The sequence below is a fragment of the Camelus ferus genome, chromosome 17, assembly GCF_009834535.1.
Source record: "Camelus ferus isolate YT-003-E chromosome 17, BCGSAC_Cfer_1.0, whole genome shotgun sequence".
NCBI lineage: Eukaryota > Metazoa > Chordata > Mammalia > Artiodactyla > Camelidae > Camelus > Camelus ferus.
The window spans coordinates 25630804-25655434 of record NC_045712.1 but is presented as its reverse complement, the minus strand read 5'-3'; the positions used below and the strand labels follow the sequence as shown (position 1 = coordinate 25655434).

General features: G+C 44.9%; 1 protein-coding gene across 7 annotated transcripts in view; it reads left to right on the top strand.

The window, feature by feature from the left end:
* DAG1 (dystroglycan 1) overlaps positions 1–23965 on the top strand; it is a 52443-nt gene extending 28478 nt beyond the window's left edge. For 6 of the 7 annotated variants that reach the window (XM_032458505.1, XM_032458506.1, XM_032458507.1 and 3 more), the window contains 2 exons: positions 7924–8324; positions 19127–23965. In XM_032458505.1, the coding sequence (XP_032314396.1) occupies positions 8040–8324; positions 19127–21526 (2685 nt within the window). In that variant the 5' untranslated portion in view covers positions 7924–8039 and the 3' untranslated portion in view covers positions 21527–23965. Of the gene's footprint in view, positions 1–7923; positions 8325–14453; positions 14477–19126 lie in introns of those variants that run through there. The other variant, XM_032458512.1, reaches the window with a different exon arrangement.
* Positions 23966–24631: the final 666 nt, after the last annotated feature.

Here is a 24631-nt window from a genome sequence, read left to right as displayed (position 1 = left end):
GTTTTTATTGAGATCACAGGACTCAGATAAGCTCTTCACTTGCATGTTTCAGTACTCAGCAGAGAACATAGACTAACAGCATTACATGTAACCCAAGTATCTGCCACCCAGCTTTGTCATATCTGAATGTTCTTCTGTATTTTTGTAAGATCCTGTTTTAGAAAGTAAAGCAGTTATAAATTTGGAGACTCATGAACCCCTTCTTTTTCCTTTGCCCTCTTCCTAGACTGACCATGATCCTGAATTTGGTGTTCATGATCTCATACATGATTTTACATTTGTATGAATCTATAAGTGGTATATAAACATTTTACATAAGCGGCATTAATATCTTTATGCAGTGAACTCTTTTTGCTAAACATTTTTTGAGATTTATCAATTTTAGTTCTTATAATTTTAGTTGATTTTAATCGTCTACAGAATTTTATGACGTGAATGTAACTACAGCCTGTTGGTGCTTTCTCCAGTTGGAGTTGTTTCCAGCTTTCCAGTGTTGTAGTGAATGTGCTTGCTCTAACTCCATGTATGTGTGTGCATTCCTCTGGGTGTGCACTTAGGAATGGAAGGGCCCAGCTGGGCTGGTGAGTCCTCTCCAAGAGATTGGACCAGGCAATGCTGGACTAGCCATGCAGTTCCTTCCTCTTAGTGATGTCACATTTCAACATTTTTGCCTATTCTGATTGTTATGGAAAGGTTTTTTCATGTTGCTTTAATTTCCTTCCCCCTGATTACTAATGAGGTTGAGTATCTTTTTGTATGTTTATTGCTATTCAGGTTTTCTTTTCTGTGAATTACCTATTTGTTATCTCTTCTGTCTTCAGCCCATTTTTATTGTTTCAGAGCACTTGATGTATTTTGATAAGGATCCTTTAGCTATCCTATGCATTGAAAAAGCTCTCTCCTATACTTTAGTTGGTCCTTTTTACTTTCCTTATGGTATCCTGTATTGTACAGAAATTAAAAATTCTAATTGAAATTTACCTTTTTTTTTTAGGTTTAAAAACCTTTTTTGAGTGTGGATTCACATGCAGTTGTTAAAAATAATACAGAGAGATCCTATGCACCCTTTACACAATTTCCCCCCCCCCATGGTAACAGTTTAAATCATAGTACAATATCACAACCAGGATATTGACATTGATACAGTCAAAACATAGAACATTTTCATCACCACAGGGATCGCTCATGTTGCCCTTTCATAGCCACCACTAACCTGTCTTCCCTTTCTATAATTTTGTCACTTCAAGAGTGTTATATAAATGAAATCGTGTAGTATGTAATCTTTTGGGATTAACATTTTTCACCCCCCATAACTCCCTTGAGATTCATCCAAATTGTTGAGCATCAGTAGTTCATTCCTTTTTATTGCTCATTAGTATTCCATGGTATGGACATACCACAGTTTAACCATTCATCCTTTGAAGGGACATTTGGGTTGTACCATTTGTTGAGAAAGCTATTTCTCCCCCATTTGATTGCTTTTGCACCTTTGTCAAAAATCTGTTGAGCATTCTTGTTTAGGTCTGTTTCTGGATTCTCTATTCTGTTCCATTGTTTGTCCCTCTACCAATACAGTCTTGATTACTTCACTAGTTTAGTTGTTACTGTAGGTGGAATAATTCCTATTTTTTTTTTTCCTTTTCAAAATTGTTTTTGTTACTGTATTGAGAGGCTGTAGCTGGTGTAGTAAATTTAAGAATATGCAGATTATGACTTGCTGATGAGAGGGCACAAGTCATCCACATAAGGTCAGCAAGGTAGCTCCCTCAGCATCTGAGCTCCCACTTTGGGGAAGCGAAAACCATAGGTTCCTTTTGATTGAAGATGCAGTTTAAATCCACGCACACAAAGGAAGTAAAGATCTATTACTTACAGATCCCAGAAATAGAGGGTAGGAGTGGGAATGGGTGGGCAGTGAGCCAGGGAAAGGGCAGTCCTCTATACCAGGTCACAAGCCAGTAGGAGATGTAGAGTACCTATGATTTACATAGTGTTTGGGGCAGAGGATTCAACTCTTAAGTGGTTATTTTAAAAGGAGCCTCAGGAAAAGCAGAAGTGGGAACTTACAGCGGGAATCCTAAGCTCAGATCCTAGCTGAATGTTCAGACTTTGGGTATGAGCAGGGTTATCATACTGTGAAATGCCTAGGCAGCAACTCAAAATAGTTGTTTTTCTCATCACAGCTATTCTAGTTCCTTTCCATGTAAATTTTAGAGTAATCTTGTCTATATCTACAAAAATTCTTGCTGGGATTTTTAATAGGAACTGCATTAAACCTTGACTTAGTTTTCTAGGGCTGCCATAAAAATTTACTGCAATCTTAGTGGCTTTGAGTAACACACACATTTATTCTTTCCTAGTTCTGGAGACCAGAAGTGTAAAATCAAGGTATTGGCAAAGGCTGTTACTCCCTTTGTGGGTTCTGGGGGAAGAATCTCTTCCTTGTCTCTTCTAGCTTCTGGTGGCTGCGACTATTTGGCATTCCTTGGCTTGTGACCACATCACTCCAATCTCTGCCTCAGCCTTCACATTTTCTTCTCCATCTGCCTGTGTGTATAATCTCCCTCTGCCTCTTATAATTGCAACTGTGATTGGATTTAAGGCCAACCTGGATAATCTCCTCATGTCAAGATTCTTAGTTTAATCACATCTGCAAAAGCTTTCTTCATAAAGTACATTTATAGATTATAGGGATTAGGACCTGATATTTTTGGGTAGCCATTATTTAGCCTATCACAAACTTATATATCAACCTGGAGAGAATTGTTACGATATTGAGCTTTCCATCCCATTAACACAGCATGTCTCTCCATTTGTTTAGATCTTTGATTTCTTTCACTAGTGTTGTCTAATTTTCAGCATACAAATCCTGTACATGTATTGTTGGATTTATACCTACATATTTCCTTTTTTAAACGATTTAAATGGTATCATCTTTTAAATTTGGTGTTCCCATGTTTATTTCTAGCATTTAGAAATACAGTTGATTTTTGTGTGTTTGTTTTGTTTCCTGTGGCCTTGCTAAACTTGCTTATTTGTTCTAGGAGTTTGTTCTATAGATTCCTTGGGATTTTCTACATAGACAATTAAGTCATATGCAAGTAGGGACAGTTTTATTTTTCCTCTTACCATCTATATGCCTTTTTGTTTCCTTTTCTTGCCTTATTACCCTGGCTAGAACTTCTAGCACTGTGTCAGATAAGAGCAGTGAGAACAGACATACTTGTCTTGTTTCTGACCATAAGGAGAAAGCATTCAGTCTGTCACCATTAAGTGTAGTGTTAGCTATATGTTTTTTGTAGATGCTCTTTATGAAGTTGAGAAAGCTCCCGTCTGTTCCTGTTTTTCTGAGAGTATTTATCATGAATGGGTGTTGAATTTTGTTAGGTACTTTTTCTGTATCAATTGATAAGATCATGTGATTTTTGTTCTTTAGTCTGTTAATATGGTAGATTACATTTTTCAAATATTGAACTGGCCTTGCATCCTGGAATAAGTGCCACTTGGTCGTGGTGTATAGTTCTTTTTATATATTACTAATTCTATTTGTTAATGTTTTGTTAAAAATTTTGTGTCTATGTTCATGAGAGGTTTTTTTGGTATTTGATTTAGGTATCAGAGTACTGCTTGCTTCATAAAATGAATAGGCAAGTATTTCTTCTTTCTGGAAAAGATTATAGAATTGGTGTTAATTCTTCTTTAAAGGTTTGGTAGACTCTATTGGTGAAGCCATCTGGACCTGGAGATTGCTTTTTGTGGAAGTGTGTATTCTTCATTTTTATTTTTATTTATTTTTTAAATTGAAATACAATCGGTTTACAATGTTGTGTTAATTTCTGGTGTACTTTGTGGGAGTTTTTAAATTGCAAATTCAGTTTCCTTAATAGTTTCTTTAATAGAAATTATCTGTATCATAGTGGGTGAATTGTAGTAGTTTGTAGTTTTTAAGGAATTGGCCTATTTCATTTGAATTATCTAATTTATCTGTGAGTTATTTGTGGAATTTCCTTATTATCCTTTTGATGTCCGCAGGATCTGTAGTGATATCCCATGTTTCATTCCTGATACTGGTAATTTGTGTCTTCTCTGCTTTGTCAGTTTTATTAGAGACTTGTCAATTCTATTAATCTTTTCAAAGAACCAGTTTTTATTTTATTTATTTTTCTATTTTTGTTTTCAATTTTTTTTAATTCTGTCTGTACTTTATTTTTTCCTTTCTTCTGCTTGCTTTTGGTTTATTTTGCTCTTTCTCTCTCTCTCTCTTTTTTTTTTTAAGATCTTGAGGTGGGAGCATAGATTATTGGTTTGAGATTTTCTTTTTTTTCTAGTGGATTCAATGCTATAAATTCACTCCAAGTGCTGCTTTAGCTGTGTTCTGCAAATTTCAGTACAGCCCTACAAATGTATTTTTATTTTCATTCCGTTCAATGTACTCTTTTTATTTGCCTTGAGACTTGCTCTCTGATGTGGGAATTATTTAAAAGTATGTTTTCAAGTGTTTGGAGATGTTCCTGTTATCTTTGTGTTACAGATTTCTAATTTGATTCCATTGTGGTTGGAATTATTTTAGTTCCTTTGAATTTGTTGAGGTTTGTTTCATGGCCCTAGATGTGGTCTATCAGGATATATGTCCTGTGGACATTTGAAAAGAATATGTGCTCTGTTGTCAGGCAGAGTATTCTATAAGTGGTAATTAAATCATGCTGATAATATTTTTTGGTTTTTTTGTATCCTTGCTGGTTTTCTTTCTAGTTGCTCTAGCAGTTGTTGAGAGAGTGATGTTGAAATTTCCAACTTGAATTGTGGATTTCTTTATTTTTCCTTTCAGTTCTATCAGTTTTTGCTTCGCATGTTCTGCAATTCCGTTGTTTGGTGCATACACATTGAAAGTTGCTATTCTTGATAGATTGACCCTTTTAGCATAACGTCCCTTTTTGTTCTGATAATCTTCTTTGCTCTGAAGTCTATTAATACAGCTGCTCCTGCTTCCCTTTAATTATTGTTTGCATGATATATCTTTTTCCATCCTTTTATTGTCTACCTGCTTTTGTCATCTTGGTGATGTCATCTGTTGATTATCTTTTTTTGATTCAGTTTGGGATCTTCCTGGTTCTTGATACGACGAGTGATTTTTGATTGAAATCTGAACAGTTTTATTTTTTGTTCTGAAACTAGATTCTGTTTTAACTGGCCTTTGTCTCACACTTCTCTGGAAGGGGAATGGTAGAGGCGGCACTGTCTGATTACTGGGAAGTTTAGGTAGAAGTTGAGGTTTAGTACTCAGCCTTTGTTGACACCTGAAGGCAGGTGAAGTCCTTGTTACTGCTGGGTTGGGGTGGGAGTTCTGGTTCCCTAGACTTCACTCCCACTGATCATTGGTAAAAATTCTGACTTGCCAGTAGTCCTCTCTGACACCATCCCAGCAGGGAGAGGGAGAGGCTCCTTCTTACTGCTTGGATGGGAATATAGAAATCCAAGTTCCCCATGTGGTTTCCACTGACATCAGGGGGCTAGAGGAAAAGAGGTGGTGCATTGTTACTGGCCAGTGGGGATGAAAGTCCTGACTCCCTCCCCAGTAGACATATTAGGGCGCCTTGTTGTAGCCTTATGAGGGTGGAAGTATAGGCTCCCTCCTTGGCCTTTGGTGGTGTGGGTGGGACTGGGGCCACAGTTTTTTCTGTGGAGTTTGGCTAGAATAGAGCTGTTATTGTCTAAATATTTTCTGTCTTGCTAGGCTACCCTTCCTGCTCCTTTGGCTAAAGAGAGCAGACTTTTGTTAGGAATTTTTTTGTCTCATCTGTTGGCACTTCTGGGTTGTCAGCTTCCTCAGCTCTAATTCTAGGATATATGAGGCAAAAAGGAAACTCATAACTATGTCTTTCCTTGAGTCCTGGGGTCCCTAGCTGGTTTTGTTTTCTTCTCTTGACTTTTTAGAGTCTCTTGTTTAATATATATACACATATATCTAAGACTTTTCATTGTATTTAGTGGGAAACTAAGGAAAAATACATCTACTCCATCTTCATAGAAGTGAAATTCAATGATTATTTTTCCTTTTGTTTTGTCTTTTAAAATGAAATCCTTCCTTATTCTGACATTCTACTATATTCTAAAATTTTTAAAGTTCTGCCTTTTACATTTGTGTATCTAATCCACCTGGGATTTATCTTGTTTTTTGATAAAGTGACAGAAGAACCTAATTGTGTTTGTTTTTCTACATAGATGATCACTTGTCCTGGCACATTTGAACAGCTTCTTTGCAAGCTGGTTTTGAGCTCTCCCTCTAGTTCCACAGTCCATTGTCTACTCTGTCCCATGTGATACTGCATTAAATACAGTAGCTTTATGATAAGTCTTTGTTTGGTAGAATAGGACTCTCAGCCCTCAAAATTGTTATACTAAGATTCTTGGATTTTGTTTCTGTCTCATGAATTTTAGTTTAAAAACAGGAATAGCAAAATCAATAGCAAAAAAAAAAAAAAAAACCCTCTTGGAGTTGGCTTGGATTTGCATTGACTTTAGAAGACACTGCCCATTTCAATGACCTTATTTTCTTCAGCAATTTTATTTACTTTCCAGGTCAGAAAATATCACGTGGTCCCTCAACAGCTTGGCTCAGGGCAGGGCTTCATCCTTTTCCAGAATGGGAAATTGCTTGTGATGGCTGTGGTCACCTATGGGCACCCAGAAAGTTACACAATGCATCTGTGTGGCTGCCAGCCTATGAGCAGTGTCATGAGCTGCCTGAAACTGGTGTGGGGGAGAGGGGGCAATGTGCAGGGTTCTAGTTACTCTTTTGGGGGGTGGGGGGCAAAAGAGTTCAGTAAGTTTGTTCACTGGCATCGAGTTTGCAACTATATGTAACATATGGGGTGTAAGAAGTGGGCAATTGCTATATTTCTCTGTGCAAATACTTGGCTTTTTAGTCTTTTTTAAAGTATTTTTTAAAGACTTAATAATTGTGACATTTGCCACATTGTTTTATCTGTGTATATACATGCACACATTTTTTCCCCCTTGGACCATTTCAAAATGAGTTGCAGAGACTTTTGATACTTCATACCTAAATACTTCAAAACTGAGTAGTCTCCTATCAAGCTACACCAGCATCATCTCATCTAAGAAAATTAACAATAAATCTAATCTCCAGCCCATGTACAGAATTCCCTGTTAACCCTTTGGGAGCTGGGCTTGTGTGTTTGTTTGTTTTGTTTTGTTTTGTTTTGTTTTGTTTTGTTTTGTTTTGAAGTAAGTCCAGGATCCAACCAGAATACACAGGTTGCATTTGGTTAGTCTTTAAATCTAGAACAGTTCCCTTGTGTTTAGAGGTTTCAGCATTTAGAAAGACTAGACTGGTTATCTTGTAGAAGGTCCCACATTCTAGATTTGTCTGATTGTGTCTTTATGGCCCGAATGTTTCCTATAAACTGGAAGTTAGGTCTGGAGCAGCACTGCCCAACAGAAGTATAATGAGCCATGTATGTCATTAAATATTTTCTGGTAGCCACATGAAAAAAAAATAAGCAGGTGGAATTAGTTTTAATTATATAGTATTTAATTTTAAATTAGTTACCATTTATTAATATTTATTTACTTAACCATATTTAATATTTTTACATGCAAAATATTATTTCAATATGTAATCAATATTTTTAAAGTATTAATGAGATATTTTACATTCCTTTTTTTATACTAAGTTTTCAAAATCCACTGTGTATTTTACACTTAATGGGCCAGCCACATTTCCAGTGCTCAGAAGCCACGTGTAGCTGGTGGCTCTGTACTGGACAGCACAGGGTGAGACTTGATCCAACTTAGGGTAGATGTTTTTGGCAGGAACACTGAGGGGGTAATAACTGCCAGTGTTCAAATTTGAAACCATGAGGATTGCTCAAGTCTGAGTCTGCTCTTCTTCTTTTTCAGGCTCTGGGTGCTCTGGGATGGAGCAGGTGTGCAGAGGGTGAGGACCCAGTTCTGGGACCACATCGCTTGCTTCCTCTCTTAGAGAGACTATCGGCTTGAGCAGACTCGGGCCCAGGATGAGGATGTCTGTGGGCCTCTCGCTGCTGCTCCCTCTCTGGGGGAGGACCTTTCTCCTTCTGCTCTCCGTGGCTGTGACTCAGTCCCACTGGCCCAGTGAACCTTCGGAAGCCGTCAAGGACTGGGAGAACCATCTCGAGGCGTCCATGCACTCAGTGCTCTCAGACCTCCACGAGGCTATTCCCACAGTGGTTGGCATTCCTGATGGCACGGCTATTGTTGGACGCTCATTTCGAGTGACCATTCCAACAGATTCAGTTGCCTCCAATGGAGATGTCATCAAGGTGAGACTGAGAGGGGTGGATATAGCTCAATGGTAGAGCAGATGCCTGGCATGCATGAAGTCCTGGGTTCAACCCCCAGCACCTCCATTAAAAATAAATGAATAAGTAAAAACCTAATCCCCCCCCAGAAAAACCCAAACAAACAAACAAACAAACAGGGTGAGGCTGAATATAAAGTGTAAATGAGGAAGAATTCTCATCTCCCATTTTAGTTTTGATTTTAGTTTAGTTTTTTTGTTTGCTTGTTTTTTAGTTTAGATTTAGCTTTTCAGTTTTCCAACAATTCTGAGTTCAGTTCTTCCAGGACCTGCTAAGTGTTCCTTGGGAGAAGGACAGCCACTGATGTTCCTAAGAGAGTCCCCTTAAATCTCAGAATAGTATCCTAAACCTTTATTCTTGCTCCCATTTTGAGTGTGTCACCATTAAAAAGCCTTTACATCTGTACTCTGGAAGGTCTTGGTCATCAAATTAGGGATTTGATGGAAGAACCTGTGTATAGGAAAAGGTCTCCTTTCATTAGCCATTTCTTGGGATTAAACCAAGAAATACAGAACTTTTAAATGCTTTGGACCTATTTTTGAAAAATAAGGTATAAGGTAAATATCAGAGTTTTGCTCTATTTACTAATGTATTTGGTCACGTAAGAACCAAAATTAGAACCTAGATTTTAGCCTTGCCTCATTTCCTTTTGGGGAAGCAACCCAGAGAACAAGGGGATCTGAGATCCATGTGACAGAAGAGTGTCTTGGCCAATTCAGGATGGAGATCAGGTGAAACAGGAAGATTTTAGGTGAAGAAATCCCTTTGCCTGGGGTTGTGGGACCTTGGAATTTCCCCTCTCTCCTGAGTGAGTTTGCATGGTGGCCACATGGGTGGGTGGGGTGTACCCCTCAAGCTATGCATGTCTCCTACAGCACAGATCAGCTCACTTTTTCTTAGAAAGGGCCACGTAGTAAATAATTTTTCTGGCATTGGTGGCCTACGGTTTCTGTTGCAACTCTTCAGCTTTGTCAGCGTAGTATGAAAGTAGCCATAGACTGTATGCAAATGAATGAGCATGGCTCTGTTCCAATAAAACTGTACTGAAACTAAAATTTGAATTTCATATAATTTTTACATGTCAAGAAATGCTATATCTTCTTTTGATTTTTTTCCCCCCTCAATTATTTAAAAATTGCAAAAACATGTTTAGCTCATGGGCTATACAAAAACCACATATCATCCCACGTTTGACTCATGGCCATAGTTTGCTGACCGTTGCCCTACAGCGTTCTTTCCCCAGAGGTGTGGCTTAAAAATGAACTAAAAATATTCCAAGATCTGTACTTTGTTATGGTAGTTTTTGTATCTGTTTTGCATTCAGACTTCTACATACACAGTGTTCTGGTTATTTATTGGTATGTTTAAAGCACCAAAATGTAGTGATTTAAAACAGCCAATTTGTTTTGCTCACAATTTTGTGGACAAGAACTCGGATTCAGAACTCATCTGGGAATCCCTGTTGCACATGGCATTACCTAGAGTGGCTCATCTGGGCCTGGAAGATCCACTTCCAAAATGGCTCATTCATGGCTGGCAAGTTGGTGCTGCCTGCTGACAGGGAACCTAGCTGGGGCTGTTGCTCAGGATCCTTGGTTCCTCTCCATGTAGACCTTTCCACGGGCTGCTTGGATTTCCTCACAGCACAACAGCTGGGTTCCAAGACTGGGTATCCCAAGATACAGGAAGTGGAAGCTGCCAGTCTCTTAAGGCCTGGGTTTGGAAACTTGCACAGTGACACTTCTTTGTACTCCATTGGTCAAAGCACAAACAGTCTCTGGTGAGTCTTTACCAACTTGCTGTTCTCTGACCCTCAAGTCTTGGCATCTAGATTGGAAATGGTCACAAATTCCATGCCACTCATCCCATTGAGAGGTGTCTGTGCCCCTTTCCCTTGAATCTGGGCAGACTCACTCCTTACCTGACCATCCTTGTGTTCTCTTCTTTTTCCCTTTTGGCCCTTTCTCTTTAGGTCATGACTTGTTCTCAAGGTGGCCTTATGATCCTAGCTCACTTTCATAGAGCTCTTTCTAGTTTGTAGAGTGTAAAAGAGTTCCATGTAATCTTCATAATACCCCAGTAAGCTAGATTCTAGTTTGACCATTAGGTGAAGAATGAAAGTTATGGAGGTACATTTCTTACCCAACTTCAAATTTTTCATCTTCTGAATATCCAAACCCTGCAGTGGTTCCCCTTGTTCCAGTGCCCACTGGAATGTTGTGCATAGGTTAATCTTGACCAGAGGTGCCTTGAATCAATAAAGTGAGCTGGATATTTACTGTATCTGGCAGAGAGACATCTAACAGGCTTATTCACCATGGGAGTAAAGAGATTTTACTAGGGAAACAGGATTTTATCTGAGCATATTTATCTGCAGAAAGCAGACCATTTAGTAGCTGATTAACCTGTGGAAAAACAGATGAAGATGTGTAATTCTTCATCCCAGTCTTAACATCAGGGCTGTGTGGGGTAGAAATCAGGTCAGAAAGCCTGACTTTATTCCTGGAGCTTTGGTTTCCCTGTGTATAACACGATTAAAAAGTCTTTGTATTAAAAGGAGTTAGTATTCCCCCACCCCATTATAAGAATGATATTATAAATATATATTGTAGAAAAGGGAGAGAGAAACTCATGTGGTTCCTACCATTATTTTATTCCTCCTTCATTTTCTGTGTTCATCAAGAGGTGTCTTTGTCACATACACAGGCATTTTAGACAGACCTGGAATCACACTGGACATATTTTTTAACCTTTCTTCATTCACTGTAGTTTGAGTTTTTCTCCTTGGTTATTAAGTATTCTTTGCCAATGTAACTTTTAATGGCTGCCCATTGGGTATGTGTGTGTGTATGTGAGGAACATTTTAGGTCTTGGTACCCAGGAGCCTGGCTGGGGTGATCTCCAAATCATATCCATCACATTACCATCGTCTAAGCTACTACTCGCTCACCTCTTCCCAAGCCCGCTGCCTCTGTTCTTGACCCCTCTGTATATTCTCCACACTGAGGCAGGAGACATCTTTATCTTTGTAAAACTTAAATCTGCTAAAAACAGGCTTCCCCTGATCCCCATTACTGAACCACATTGAGGATTAAGCTCCATTTGATTGGGCCTCTGGTCTACTCTCTCTCCCCTTTCCCTTTGTGTACCATGTTCCAGCCACATCAGCCCCTTCTGTCCCACGGGTATGCCAAGCTCTGGGCCCACCCCAGTCCTCTAGCTCTTTCTTCTGTCAGCATGCGTATAGCCATGCCTCTCAGGTTCAATTTGAATATTGGAGCCTGTTCCCTTCACTCTGATGAAAACAGCTTTCTCACAAAACCCTGTGTTGTCTTCTTAGCAAATTTTTGTACTTAAAATTCTTGGATTTTTTTTAGTCTGCATGTTTGGTTCCTGTCACATAGAAAGCCCTCAAAATGTTTATGGGCTGGCAGAGGGAAAGAGGACCCCCTCAGTGCCTGCAAACCTGTTTTGGATTGTCAGAGCTAGCTGGCTGTTTGCAGGAAGAAATGCCAGCCTGTGTCAGTGCAGTTAGAGACTAAGCTTACCCAAGCCTCATGTGCGGTTCCTGGGTGAGGGTTGGTCTTCCAGCCAGTTTGGACGTGGCTGAATTGCCAAATGAGGGCTCATAGGCAGAGCGTGGTCTGTTCTGAGACCTGAGGAGATTAGATGGTGTGGTGGTTGTACTTGCTGACTGGTTAGGAGATGTGCATGGGGGTTGGTGATAGAGTAATTCAGTGTTTGTAACAGACTAAGTCTACTGAAGGGACTTGGAGTATGGGACTGGCTGAGGAAAGTGATTATGTAGCGGAGACGTCCTAAGCCCTCCGCTCTGGGGTAGTCAGGAGAGACATCTTTGCATCTCTTGAAATGGTTGGGCTGCCCCTGCAGAGCCCCTCGGATATCTCATTTTGGTTGAGCCCATGAGGCTTTTCATCCCTGCTTCTCTTTAGCCTCCTTGTCTAGAAACAACGTGGGCCTTCCCTCAGCCCAAGATGTCGGCAGACGGGGAGCAGCCCTTCTTGGGACTGTGCTCTCAGCTGCTGGCGTGGGCCCCCAATTGTTCCCCTAAGAACAATGGGCACTCTTTTTGGCCAGGAAGGGGAGCTCATGAAAGGGGCATTTCTTTGGATGCTTGAGAGCTTTGTGGTAACCCCGCCTGCATGAGATGAACTACAGTTTCTTCCTGCCTCAAGTGGGTGTTCCCTGGCTCTGAATGGACCCCTTGTGAAGAGAGCACACCGGGAAATGCGGGTTGGCGAAGGAAGGCATCCTTGGGGGTGGGTTGTCAGAATGACATTTGCCCAGACACATTTGTTCAAATACTTATTGAATATATATGCTTCTATGTTTTAGGAAAAAAATTAACTGACAGGGACTGAAAGAAGGTGCCAAAGTAAAAATAGATGATGTTAGGGCTTGGGATTGAGACTGATTCTGAGAATTATAATTAGAATAATAATTATTATAATAAGTATGATAATTATAGTACTTACTATATTATAATACAATTGTAATATAATAATTATTAATAGTTCTAACTGTGCTAAGCTGTCCCTTACTGTGGAGGGAAAATGATTAATTTTTTAAAAATTGAGATACAGTCAGTTTGGAATGTTGTGTTAATTTCTGGTGGATAGCATGGTGATTTAACTGTGTGTGTGTGTGTGTGTGTGTGTGTGTGTGTGTGTGTGTGTGTGTGTTCCTTCTCATACTCTTTTCATTATAGGCTCTTATAAGGTATTAAATATAGTTCTGTGTGCTTTACCATAGGACCTTGTTTACCTAGAAGATGACTAATTTTTGTTTTTAGATGAGAACATCAAGTAAAATGCCTCATAATTCAGACCAGAAGGGCACTGACTGGGCTGGACAAGCTGTGTTCAGCTTGTGATCCTGTGGCCTTGGCCTTCATGGCAAGAGCTCTGTGCTGGTTTGAGGTTTGAATGTCTAGCCACAAGACCAATGATTGTCTCTCATGGATGTGGCTCTGCTTTACTCAGCAAAGCAGAGTCCCCTCGCATGCACTTCCATTCTGGTTCCTCATCTTATGTGGGGGCAAAGTCTTGGACCTTTGACTTCAAGCTGGAGGCTCTTCCTGTTGACCTGTGCCATCTCCCCACAGTGCAGCTACATGACTGCCCATGTGCATCATTTGCAGAAGCTGAGCTTGGCCACAGAGCAAATTTGTCTCATTGTCATAGTTCATGGCACAGACACAGGATCACCCTGAATGTGAGTCAGCAGCTTGGGGGCCTCTGAAATGTGACTGGAGGCTGACTCCATCACAGTGACCATTTCCTGCCTCCCTGAGCAAAGGAGCCCACCACACAGTCGGCCTGCCTCAAGAAGGCCTTGATCACCTCATATTCAAGGGCCTCCGGGGTGTTGCCTATGACACCCAGCCATAGATGGCTGCAGTTTGGGCCAGCTCTGCAGCTTGGCTGAGGGGTCAGGGGGCTGAAGGGTCAAGAGCCAGTGACCACGTCAGGGAGGGCAGGGACTTTGCCAGGTCAGGCTCCTAGAGGCCCAAGCAGTGGTGTGTCACAGGGCAGCAGTTTGTGCCAGTGTGAAATGGACCACTGAGAAGACCCTCAGAAACATCTGTTGGGGGCATTCAGGAAAGCCCAGCCTGAATCCCTTGGGCTGTCCTGGCTAGAGGTGTTGGTTGGAAGGTATGACCACTGAGGCCCAAAGGAGCCTCAGAAAGGTTTCTAGTGTGAGGGAATTCTCACCAAATGCAGTTACTTGATCATACTTTATTCCAAAGATCTCTCTTTGCTGGCCATCATCAGCTCACCCAAAGTGACATGGGTAAGAAAGTGCTCACCCGTCTTTCTGGACTCTTTGCTTGCCATTCCTTAACTCCTGCATGGGTAAGATACCACCTTGTGGGTTCTAAATGATAAAGCTTAGGTTTTCTTGGCTTCAGAAGCCAATGATCATATAATTAATTAGGCCCTAGTGAGAGTCTAGCGCTTTAGTTTAGTCTTTCAGCTAAAACTAGCTGGCTGGTCCAGATTGTGGGTGGAAATCTGCCCTTTGATGAGGGACTAAGTAATAGAAGCTCCTCTTTTGCTCTTTCTCCAGGTGTGGAAGTTTACTGACTTGAGGTGAGAGACTACTCGCGTTGCATGGTGTTTAGCACAGGTGCTGTATCTTTATCAAGGCCTGGTGTTTGATGGTCAACTGTGCAAGAGAGGGCACGAGTGATGCAATTGGAGAGAATGTGCTAGAACTGAATTAGGGAGTCAGTTACTAGTTATCTGCTAGTATTATAGACTGAGGAGTGACCCAAACCTTCACATTTGGCAGTTCCCTAGTCGTTGGTCATAGTGATTAATTGTAGGCATTGCTAGGCCGATAGTCTTCAGAACTCTCTATGGGTCTGCCCAGGTTTTGTGGTTTTGATTCTTAATTTTTTTTTTTTTTTGAGGAAGTTTATGGATCAAGATTTTCTAAAACTGGGTGTGTGGCTGTCCGAGATCTTGTTTTCCTCAGTGCTGGGCTTGCCTTCCATCTCAGAAGCATGTTCTCTCTGAGAGTGGCTGAAACTGGAAAGATTTCTGGCTCTTTCTGGGTGTCCTGTGATCTAAAGCCCATGATCTTCTCGAATCAGGTTTCTTTCTGCAGTTTCTGCCTCCTGCAGGTGTTCCCACTAACTACCTGAAGACACCTTTCCAAGATGGCTGCTTTATACTGTCAACAGGCCTTGTCTCCCACAACTCAAAGGCAGTGTTGGTGTCTACAGACAGAGGGCTGGGTGACTTGAAACCCTGGGAGAGTTCCATGGCCAGGACAGCCTGTCATCCCAAACACATGAGCTGGTGCCTCTGAGCACTTCACACAGAGCTCTGATTCCTACTTCTTGCCTGCCATTCTAGCCTGCAGCTCTTGGCAGGGTTAGTTGTGGGTTGTTACAGGACAACTAGTACAGAAATTTCTGTATGAGTAAACCAAGGAGTCCAAGGATAGTCATAATCTCATGTGCAGATATGCCAGGATTGAGCACACCTATTTCAGACTCTGAGGAGGTGAATGCTGGCATTGGGCTGTCATCTGCAGCAAGTTCTTCTTGCCCCACTCCGCCCAGCACCTCTCGACATTTTCATCCACTCTTGGCAAACAGGTCCTAACAGGTAAGCAAATCCCTGAGGGTCCCCAACCTTAGCCTTGTTCCCCTATAGGACCCTAGCTTCCTCTTTCTGTAGCCTCTCCATTTCCCTTTGATGCTTTGAGTTTCCTGCTTTGGGGTATGAACAGGGAGACAAGGCCTCAGTGTGTGCTGGGCCCAAGGCCTGTTGGGAAGGAGAACTGGGGAGTGGAGCATGGGCACGCCCAGACCCATTCCTGCCTGCAGCAGCCTCACAATGTGTGCTGTGTCTCTGAGCCCACAGGGGCGGGTGGGGAACCCGCACTGACAGAATCTAGTGTGTGCCTGGTCCTATGATCATACAAGGTTGACATCGTTTCCCCCTTTTTAGGGGAGGAAAATGAGAAAATGGGCTGAGGTTGAGTCAAGCCTCAAACTGCCTGGAGCTGGAATTCAGCCAAGAGCTTGTGGAGATGGGGCTTCCCCTTGAGTAAGCTGTTGTTATAGAGACGAGTCCTGGCTTGTCATGAAGGCTGTGTCTCCCAGAAGGAACATTCATATCCTATTTCACCCTTAGGCATTGAGTTCTGGAGCCTGGAAGTTTTGAAAGCTGGGGAGGATGTCCAGAGTTCCCATGGGCTGAGGGACTCCTGCTTTGTCAGGGTTGAGTAGGTGTTGCATCCCATAGTGTTCCCTCAACTGAGTGCCCTGGAGAGGGAGGGGCCGCTAGTGGAATCCTCTGGGGACTGTGGACACTGCCAGCTCTTCAGGCACGTTCACACTTCCCAGTTCAAGGGCTTTCCCCAAATGGCCTTGAAATCACAGAGATGCCAGCTCACCCGTGATTTGGCTAGGTTCCTTGTGGAACTCAGATTTGTTCTGCTTCCTGTGGCCCTTCTATTAAAATGAATCATTGCCATCCGGAGTGCTGCCTGGGCCTGGTGTTTCCAGAACCAAGATGCTTGGAGATGCATGGATTTTAGTTTAGTTTCATAACTTTCCTTCCTGTCTGAGGAATATCCAAGACCCTGGGGACTGTTTGCTTTAGGGCTGTAGATCGAGGTTGGACACCTGTCCTGTGGTCAGAGCTCCAGGACCCTGAGGAGCCAGAATTTGCAGAGGGGAAGGCAGATGCACGTTGGAGAGGCTTGGCTCTGTTTTTCTGACATAGCTTATCCCAAATGTCTGTAAAGCTGTGGGTAGACCATAGTGAAAGAATTGGTTTCCGTAACCAGAATAAAGCTACCAATTCTGCCCTTCCATCTCTCAATTTGAGATTGAGCGTTATAACTTGCTTTGGTGAAACCTGAGGTTTTCTTTGATGTTTGTTATTTATTTTACACGTTATTAATATATTATAATGTTACTTGGCCTAGTTTAAATAAGTGTATATTTTCTAAGACTGGCTGTGTAGGAGTCTTGGCCAAAGAGTGGCCTGGGTTTATTTCTTGGGAAATGTCTGACAGTAGAACTGTGGCTATTGGGGTCAGCAGGACAGCAAGTGAGCCAGCCAGGGAAGCTTGAGGAGGTGGGGGCCCTTCTCTGTTTTTTCTGTTATAAAGTGCCCTTACGTAGCTGGGACAGACTTGAAAAAGCACTGGGTCTGCTTACTCATCTGTGCTGATGGAACACACAGGGCTGGGCCCAGGCCTAACTACCTGGCCATTTAGGCATATCCCACGGGCCTGGCCAGCCACTTGGCAGCCACCTCTGGAGCCTCTCCTGGTCTCTTCTGACCCTGTTCAGTCTTCTCTACAGGTGGCTTCTCCTCGGCTGGCTTCATTCAGAGCTCCATTCCAGGCCATCCCTTTCTTCTTTCTCTACCCTCGCTCTTGCAGGTGTGCTCTCATCCCAGTGGTAGCCAGGATGGGGTAGGGTTAGGAGAAATACCCTCGGGTGGCTGGAGACTTGGGCCCACACCCTGCCTCACTTATTCTCTGCCTCTCAGGACCGCAGTTTCTACACCATCTCTGTAAAACATCTCCTGGTTCCCTTGACTGCACTATTCCATTTGGGCTCAAATTTTTGCTTCACATTTTCTGCAGAACAAGAGCATAAAGCCTCTACTTTTTATGGTTATATGTGGATGTGGCAGTTTTCATATTTAACATAATTGAACCGAAAAAATTTAAAGCATGGATTTCTCAGTCAAAGCAGTTGAAAATTTTGTAGCTAAAAAAGATTGTAAAGGAAGAATATATTTAGTATTTTTCATGGATTTGAAGACACCATGTTTACAGTTATCTTACCATTTCTGATGTTGGCTGTGTTTGCAGTATATGGTGAGTGGCAGGATGGGGATTCTTAGTGCTGCATTAATTGGATGACTGCACCCTGGAGTTGATGTAATGTGGTGTCACAAAAGAAACACTGTTTAGGGTCTTCTCCCCAGTCACTTAGGCACCTGGCTCTTGGCAGGAGGAAGCCTGAGGAACCAGAGCCCTTGGGGAACCCAGCAAGCATAGTTCTGGCCTTCCTGCCACAGGGAAGGAAGCATTTTAGTGTCCCTCTGCTGACAAGCAATGACCATGAAGGGCAGTTTCTGGGCTGAGGCTGGCAGTAAGACATGCTGTCTATTGGCCAGAATGTCTCAGGACTTGATGGACAGGATAGTGTAGCTGAGAGTGCCTCAGGCAGATCAGAGAGTGGGTGCCACCTTTCTTGCATTCAGGTCAGGAGTAGTTGTTTCTTGAAGGTGAGAGGAGTCTGGGCAAGAGGCAGGTCTTGTTTTCCTCTTGTCAGCTGCTATGGCGGCATTCCCTCAGGTGCTTTACGTATTACCAGTATGTTGCTGGGGAAAAGGACTTCCACCCTGAACTAGTCTTGGAGGTGCTGTTGGGTGGAATAAGGGAATAAGCTGAGGCCTGCATTTGTGCCTCAGCTTTCCAAGGGCAGAGGTGAGATCTGGGTTTACCAAACTTAGTTGGCTACAGAACTCTCTTTTAGAGAGACTGGAGCTCCTTGGAATACCTTTGATAAACACTCTTCTAGAATAATTTGCCATTCCCTCACCATGGGCATTGCAATTTTTCTTGAGGTTTGAAAAGCAGGATTAAATAAGACATTAGATACTGCTAACCAAATGTGCCCCAGTACACTTGAATGTAACGTGATAGTTGTAAAGTGAGTCATTTGGGGGCATTGAGTTGTCCCTGCACCCAGACCTGTGCATTTCCACTTCTGGGCAGGAAAAGTACCCTAGGCCAGGCATATGACTTGAGCAAAGTTGTGGTGTCTGCAGAGGGCAGTGGAGAGGCCTGAGGTGAGGTTGGAAAGGAGAGCTGAGGGATGAGGCAGTCAGGTTTGATTCTGTAGGCAGGTGGGCAAATAGTGGCAGGGCATGTCACTGGCATAAGAACCTGCAACATTCTTGAGCTCCATGGCATGCATTCTCTGGGTTGAGACGTGTTTGAATGCCAGCAGTGCTGTCTCCCCACTGTGTGGGCTTGGTTGAATCATTTGCATTCTATGTTAGCCCATCTGGCAGCCCCAGTTTTTTTGTGACAGGTATATGAGCTCCAGGAGAGAGGAGTTGGTTCCTCCAGTAGGAATTCTGAATTGTACCTCAGGCCTGTCATACAGTTCAGGCTAGGCAAGTGGTTGACTGTTGTGATCATTTTCACGTTATGCAGTGACAGTAGCACTTAACTCATGCTGATGTCTCTTCTAGGTATCAGCAGCAGGGAAGGAGGCCTTGCCGTCCTGGCTGCACTGGGACCCACAGAGCCACACCCTGGAGGGCCTTCCCCTTGACACCGATAAGGGTGTGCATTATATTTCAGTGATCGCTGCACGCCTGGGAGCCAACGGGAGCCACGTGCCCCAGACTTCCAGTGTGTTCTCCATTGAGGTCTACCCTGAAGACCACAGTGAGCTACAGTCCATGCGGGTGGCATCATCAGACCCTGGTGAGGCGGTGTCATCTGTCTGTGCTGCTGATGAGCCTGTGACTGTCCTGACAGTAATTCTGGATGCTGACCTTACCAAGATGACCCCAAAGCAAAGGATTGACCTTCTGCACAGGATGCAGAGCTTCTCAGAAGTGGAGCTTCACAATATGAAGTTGGTGCCAGTGGTGAATAACAGACTGTTTGATATGTCGGCCTTCATGGCTGGCCCGGGAAATGCAAAAAAGGTGGTAGAAAATGGGGCCCTGCTCTCCTGGAAGCTGGGTTGCTCCCTGAACCAAAACAGTGTGCCTGACATTCGTGGTGTGGAGGCCCCTGCCAGGGAGGGTGCTATGTCTGCCCAGCTTGGCTACCCTGTGGTGGGTTGGCACATTGCGAACAAGAAGCCACCTCTCCCCAAACGCATCCGGAGGCAAATTCATGCGACACCCACACCTGTCACTGCTATTGGGCCCCCAACCACGGCCATCCAGGAGCCACCATCCAGGATTGTTCCTACCCCCACATCTCCAGCCATTGCTCCTCCAACAGAGACCATGGCTCCTCCAGTCAGGGATCCTGTTCCTGGGAAGCCCACAGTCACCATTCGGACTCGTGGTGCCATTATTCAGACCCCAACCCTAGGCCCCATCCAGCCCACTCGGGTGTTAGAAGCCGGCACCACAGTTCCTGGCCAGATCCGCCCAACTGTGACCATTCCGGGCTATGTGGAGCCCACGGCTGTTGCTACCCCTCCCACGACTACCACCAAGAAGCCACGAGTATCCACACCAAAACCAGCCACGCCTTCTACTGACTCCTCAACCACAACTCGAAGGCCAACTAAGAAGCCACGGACACCCCGACCGGTGCCCCGGGTCACCACCAAAGCTCCCATCACCAGATTGGAAACCGCCTCCCCACCTACTCGCATCCGCACCACCACCAGTGGGATGCCCCGTGGAGGAGAACCCAACCAGCGCCCAGAGCTCAAGAACCACATCGACAGGGTAGATGCCTGGGTTGGCACCTACTTTGAGGTGAAGATCCCATCAGACACCTTCTATGACAATGAGGACACCACTACTGATAAGCTGAAGCTGACCCTGAAGCTTCGGGAGCAGCAGTTGGTAGGCGAGAAGTCTTGGGTACAGTTCAACAGCAACAGCCAGCTCATGTATGGCCTGCCCGACAGCAGTCACGTGGGCAAGCACGAATATTTCATGCACGCCACAGACAAAGGGGGTCTATCAGCTGTGGATGCCTTCGAGATCCATGTCCATAAGCGTCCTCAAGGGGACAGGGCTCCTGCACGGTTCAAGGCCAAGTTTGTGGGTGACCCAGCAGCAGTGGTGAATGACATCCACAAGAAGATTGCCCTGGTGAAGAAACTGGCCTTCGCCTTTGGGGACCGCAACTGCAGCACCATCACTCTGCAGAATATCACCCGTGGCTCCATCGTGGTAGAATGGACCAACAACACCCTGCCCCTGGAGCCCTGCCCCAAGGAGCAGATCACAGGGCTGAGCCGGAGAATTGCTGAGGATGATGGCAGACCTCGGGCTGCCTTCTCCAATGCTTTGGAGCCCGACTTCAAGGCCATGAGCATTGCTGTGACAGGCTCTGGCAGCTGCCGTCATCTACAGTTTGTCCCTGTAGCGCCACCCAGGAGGGTGCCCTCAGAGGCTCCACCCACAGAAGTGCCAGACAGGGACCCTGAGAAGAGCAGCGAGGACGATGTCTACCTGCACACGGTTATTCCGGCCGTGGTGGTTGCAGCCATCCTGCTCATCGCCGGCATCATTGCCATGATCTGCTATCGCAAGAAGCGGAAGGGCAAGCTCACCCTCGAGGACCAGGCCACCTTCATCAAGAAGGGGGTGCCTATCATCTTTGCAGATGAGCTGGATGACTCAAAGCCCCCACCCTCCTCCAGCATGCCACTTATCCTGCAGGAGGAAAAAGCTCCCCTCCCCCCTCCTGAGTACCCCAACCAGAGTGTGCCCGAGACCACTCCTCTGAACCAGGACACTGTGGGAGAGTACACGCCCCTGCGGGATGAGGATCCCAATGCGCCTCCCTACCAGCCCCCGCCACCCTTCACAGCCCCCATGGAGGGCAAGGGCTCCCGTCCCAAGAACATGACCCCATACCGGTCACCCCCTCCCTATGTCCCCCCTTAACCCACAAGCGCCTGGGTGGAGGCAGGGGTAGGGCAGGGCCCTGGAGACAACGTGGAGTTGTCTGTGGAGACCGGTGGCCTGCAGACCATCGCCCACTGGGAGCCGACACCTGACCTAGCACACACTGACACACATGGGGCCTGGACAAGCCCGCCCTCTCTGGTCCTCCTAAACCCCAAAGCAGCTGGAGAGACTTTGGGGACAGTTCTACTTTTTTTTTTTTTTTTTTTTTGCCTAACAGCTTTTTGTTTGTTCATAGAAAATTCTTCGCTGCGTTTTTGATGGCTGGCTCTGAAAGCACCGTTTGGAGTAGAGGTAGATGAAGGGAGCGAGAAACTGGGAATGAACTCGCAGGCAGTGCTGGGCCGCCTCCCAGCTCTCTGCGTTTTGCCTTTAACACTAACTGTACTGTTTTTTCTATTCACGTGTGTCTAGCTGCAGGATGTAACATGGAAAACAGTAGCTAAAGATTAAATTCAGAGGACTTTCAGAAGTTAAGGTTAAGTTTTTACATTTAATCTGCTGTTTACCTAAACTTGTATGTATAATTTTTGGGTGGGTATGGGAAATTGCTTTGCTAAAAATAAGCTCCCAGGGTGTTTCAAACTTAGAGAAGACCAAGGGACAGTATTTTTTATCAAAGGAATCCTATTTTTTCACACTACGTAAACTTGGTTGCTCTGATAACCCAGGGCTTGACTGGGGGCCTCCTGGCCCTGGCTCAGGGGCCAGGGCCCTGGTGCTGGGCTTGCTGTCCCACTGTTGCCAGGGGCTGGAAGCTGGAGGGGCCTCTTGGGCCATGGACATCCACACCCCCACCCCATGCACGCTAGCAGCCCACCACCAAGGGGTCTTCATTTCCATGGAAAGGGGACTCCAAGAGGCAGTGGTGGCCGTGGCCCCCAACCTAGGTGCTCCAGGGTGGGCTAGCTGCTCGTGGGGGTGCCTGGGGAGGTCGAGGGACTCGACCATAACATCAGCCTGTTTTCTTTTACCTTTTTTCTGTGTGTTTTTTTCCCCTCCTAAAAGGAATATCATGGTTTTTGAAACACTCAGTGGGGGACATTTTGGTGAAGATGCAATATTTTTATGTCATGTGATGCTCTTTCCTCACTTGACCTTGGCCGCTTTGTCCCAATAGTCCACAGCCCCACCCTGACCCACCCCACCCCTCTTCTCTGGCGCTCCAATCCCAGGCCTTGGGCCTGAATGGCTGGGAAAGGTCTGGTGGCTGGGGAGGAGTGCCAGCAATAGTTCATAGTAAAAATCTGTGGGCTCTCAAAGCTAATTTTTTACTAAAGTTTTTATACAGCCTCAAATTGTTTTATTAAAAAAAAAGATTAAAAACGGTGATGCTTACAGCAGTTTGTACAAGCTCTTAGTGTTGATTCCATGGAACTGACGGCTTTGCTCATTTTGATTTTTTTCCCCCCTTCTTTTCCTAATGGTTTAAATTCTGGAATTACACTGGGGCTTCTTTTGCCTTTTTTAGCAGAACTTCCGTCCATCCATCTGCATCTCTGTCCCATGACTCAGGGGCACCCACTCTGCTTTGATTCTCCTCCTTTGGAAGAAACCATTTTGAGCATGACTTTTCTTGGTGTCTGAGAGTTATTTTAGGTACCTTTTAGGGAGGAATGCCTTTTGCAATAATGTATCCCTTCTGTGATCGAGGGCGGGTGGGTGGACCCAGGCTCCCTTTGCACACCACTAAGCAGCCACTTCTAAGCCATATTGACCGTTTTGCAGAGGATTCGTGTGTGCTGCCTCAGGCGGGGGAGTGACAGTCAGAGGGGAGGGGTCTCCACCCTGCACTTCTCTGGAGGGTGTTCCCCCTTGCACCTTTTCCCACAGGGCCCAGCCTCTATCTCCTGCCCTGCCCCCTGGTTGGGTGAGCAGTGCCCCTGTGGGGGGAGCCTGTAGATGAGGGCTTCATGGACCTCCAGGGACTGGGCCTTGTACCTCCAAGCCCTGATGCAAGCTGGAGTTTCCCCAGTGCCCCCAGATTCAGGAGCACAAGCAGGATCTGACCTGGTGAGATTATTTTTGATGACCTCATCAAAAAATAATTCGCAATGTTCCAGGTGAGGGCTTTGAAAAGCCTTCCAAATAGCTCCGTTGCCCCTAGCAACCCCACCATTGGGCACTGCCATGCAGAGACGTGGCTGGCCCAGAATGGCCTGTTACCATAGCGACAGGAGGCAATGGGGCAGTGAACAGAATAACAACAGCAACAATGCCCTTGCAGGCAGCCTCCTCCCCTGAGCGCCTGGCTGGCAATGGTCGTTGGACTCTTAAGACAGAGAGCCAATCTCATATTCAAGTGTTCACCAACCACTGACGTGTTTTTATTTCCTTCTATATGATTTTAAGATGTGTTTTCTGCATTCTGTATAGAAACATATCGAACTAAATAAAAGCAGTGTCTTTATTACAATGCCATTGCCTCCAAGCGTCTATTTCCTGGCCTCTGCACAACATGAGTGTAGGGTTGGACTGGAGTCCATGTGGCAGAGGGAAGAGGGGACCTGGCTAGGCCCACTTGGAGGTGGCCTTTGAGCAGCTGACCAGATAGCCTTCATAGCCTTACCATTTCTGTGCCTCTGGGATCGGTGGGGCTGTTTGTCAGAGCTCTGCCAATCAGTGAACCCTCCTTAGCACCTCTTATGCCTGAACCAGCTGAACCATAATTTCCTCATCTTTGGTGGGGGTTTGTGGAGGGGAGTGGGCAAAAAACCCAATGAGACTGAGTGGGAGGGGAGGATGTTGGCAAAGGTCTTACAACAGGCTGTCTGCCCCAGAGTGGATCAACTCCTGCAGCTCCCAGGCAGGGGTCCCTCAGGCTGGGCCCTTGCGAAGATGGGAACTTAGGGGTTCCCCTGGCTCCAGCTCCTGCGCCCACCATTGTATGGCTGGGGCTGGCAAGTCTCCCAGGTAGTCTCAAGGCAGGTTTGGCCTTGGCCTTGGAGTGGGGAGAAGAGGAGAGTGGGTTCTGGCCAGGCTGTTCTACCCCGATTTGGCCTATAGATTCTGGGGGCCTGCCTCTAAGTGCCCTGCCTGGGATGGACAGGACAGCTGGGAAGGCTTAGTGTGACTTAGTGTCCA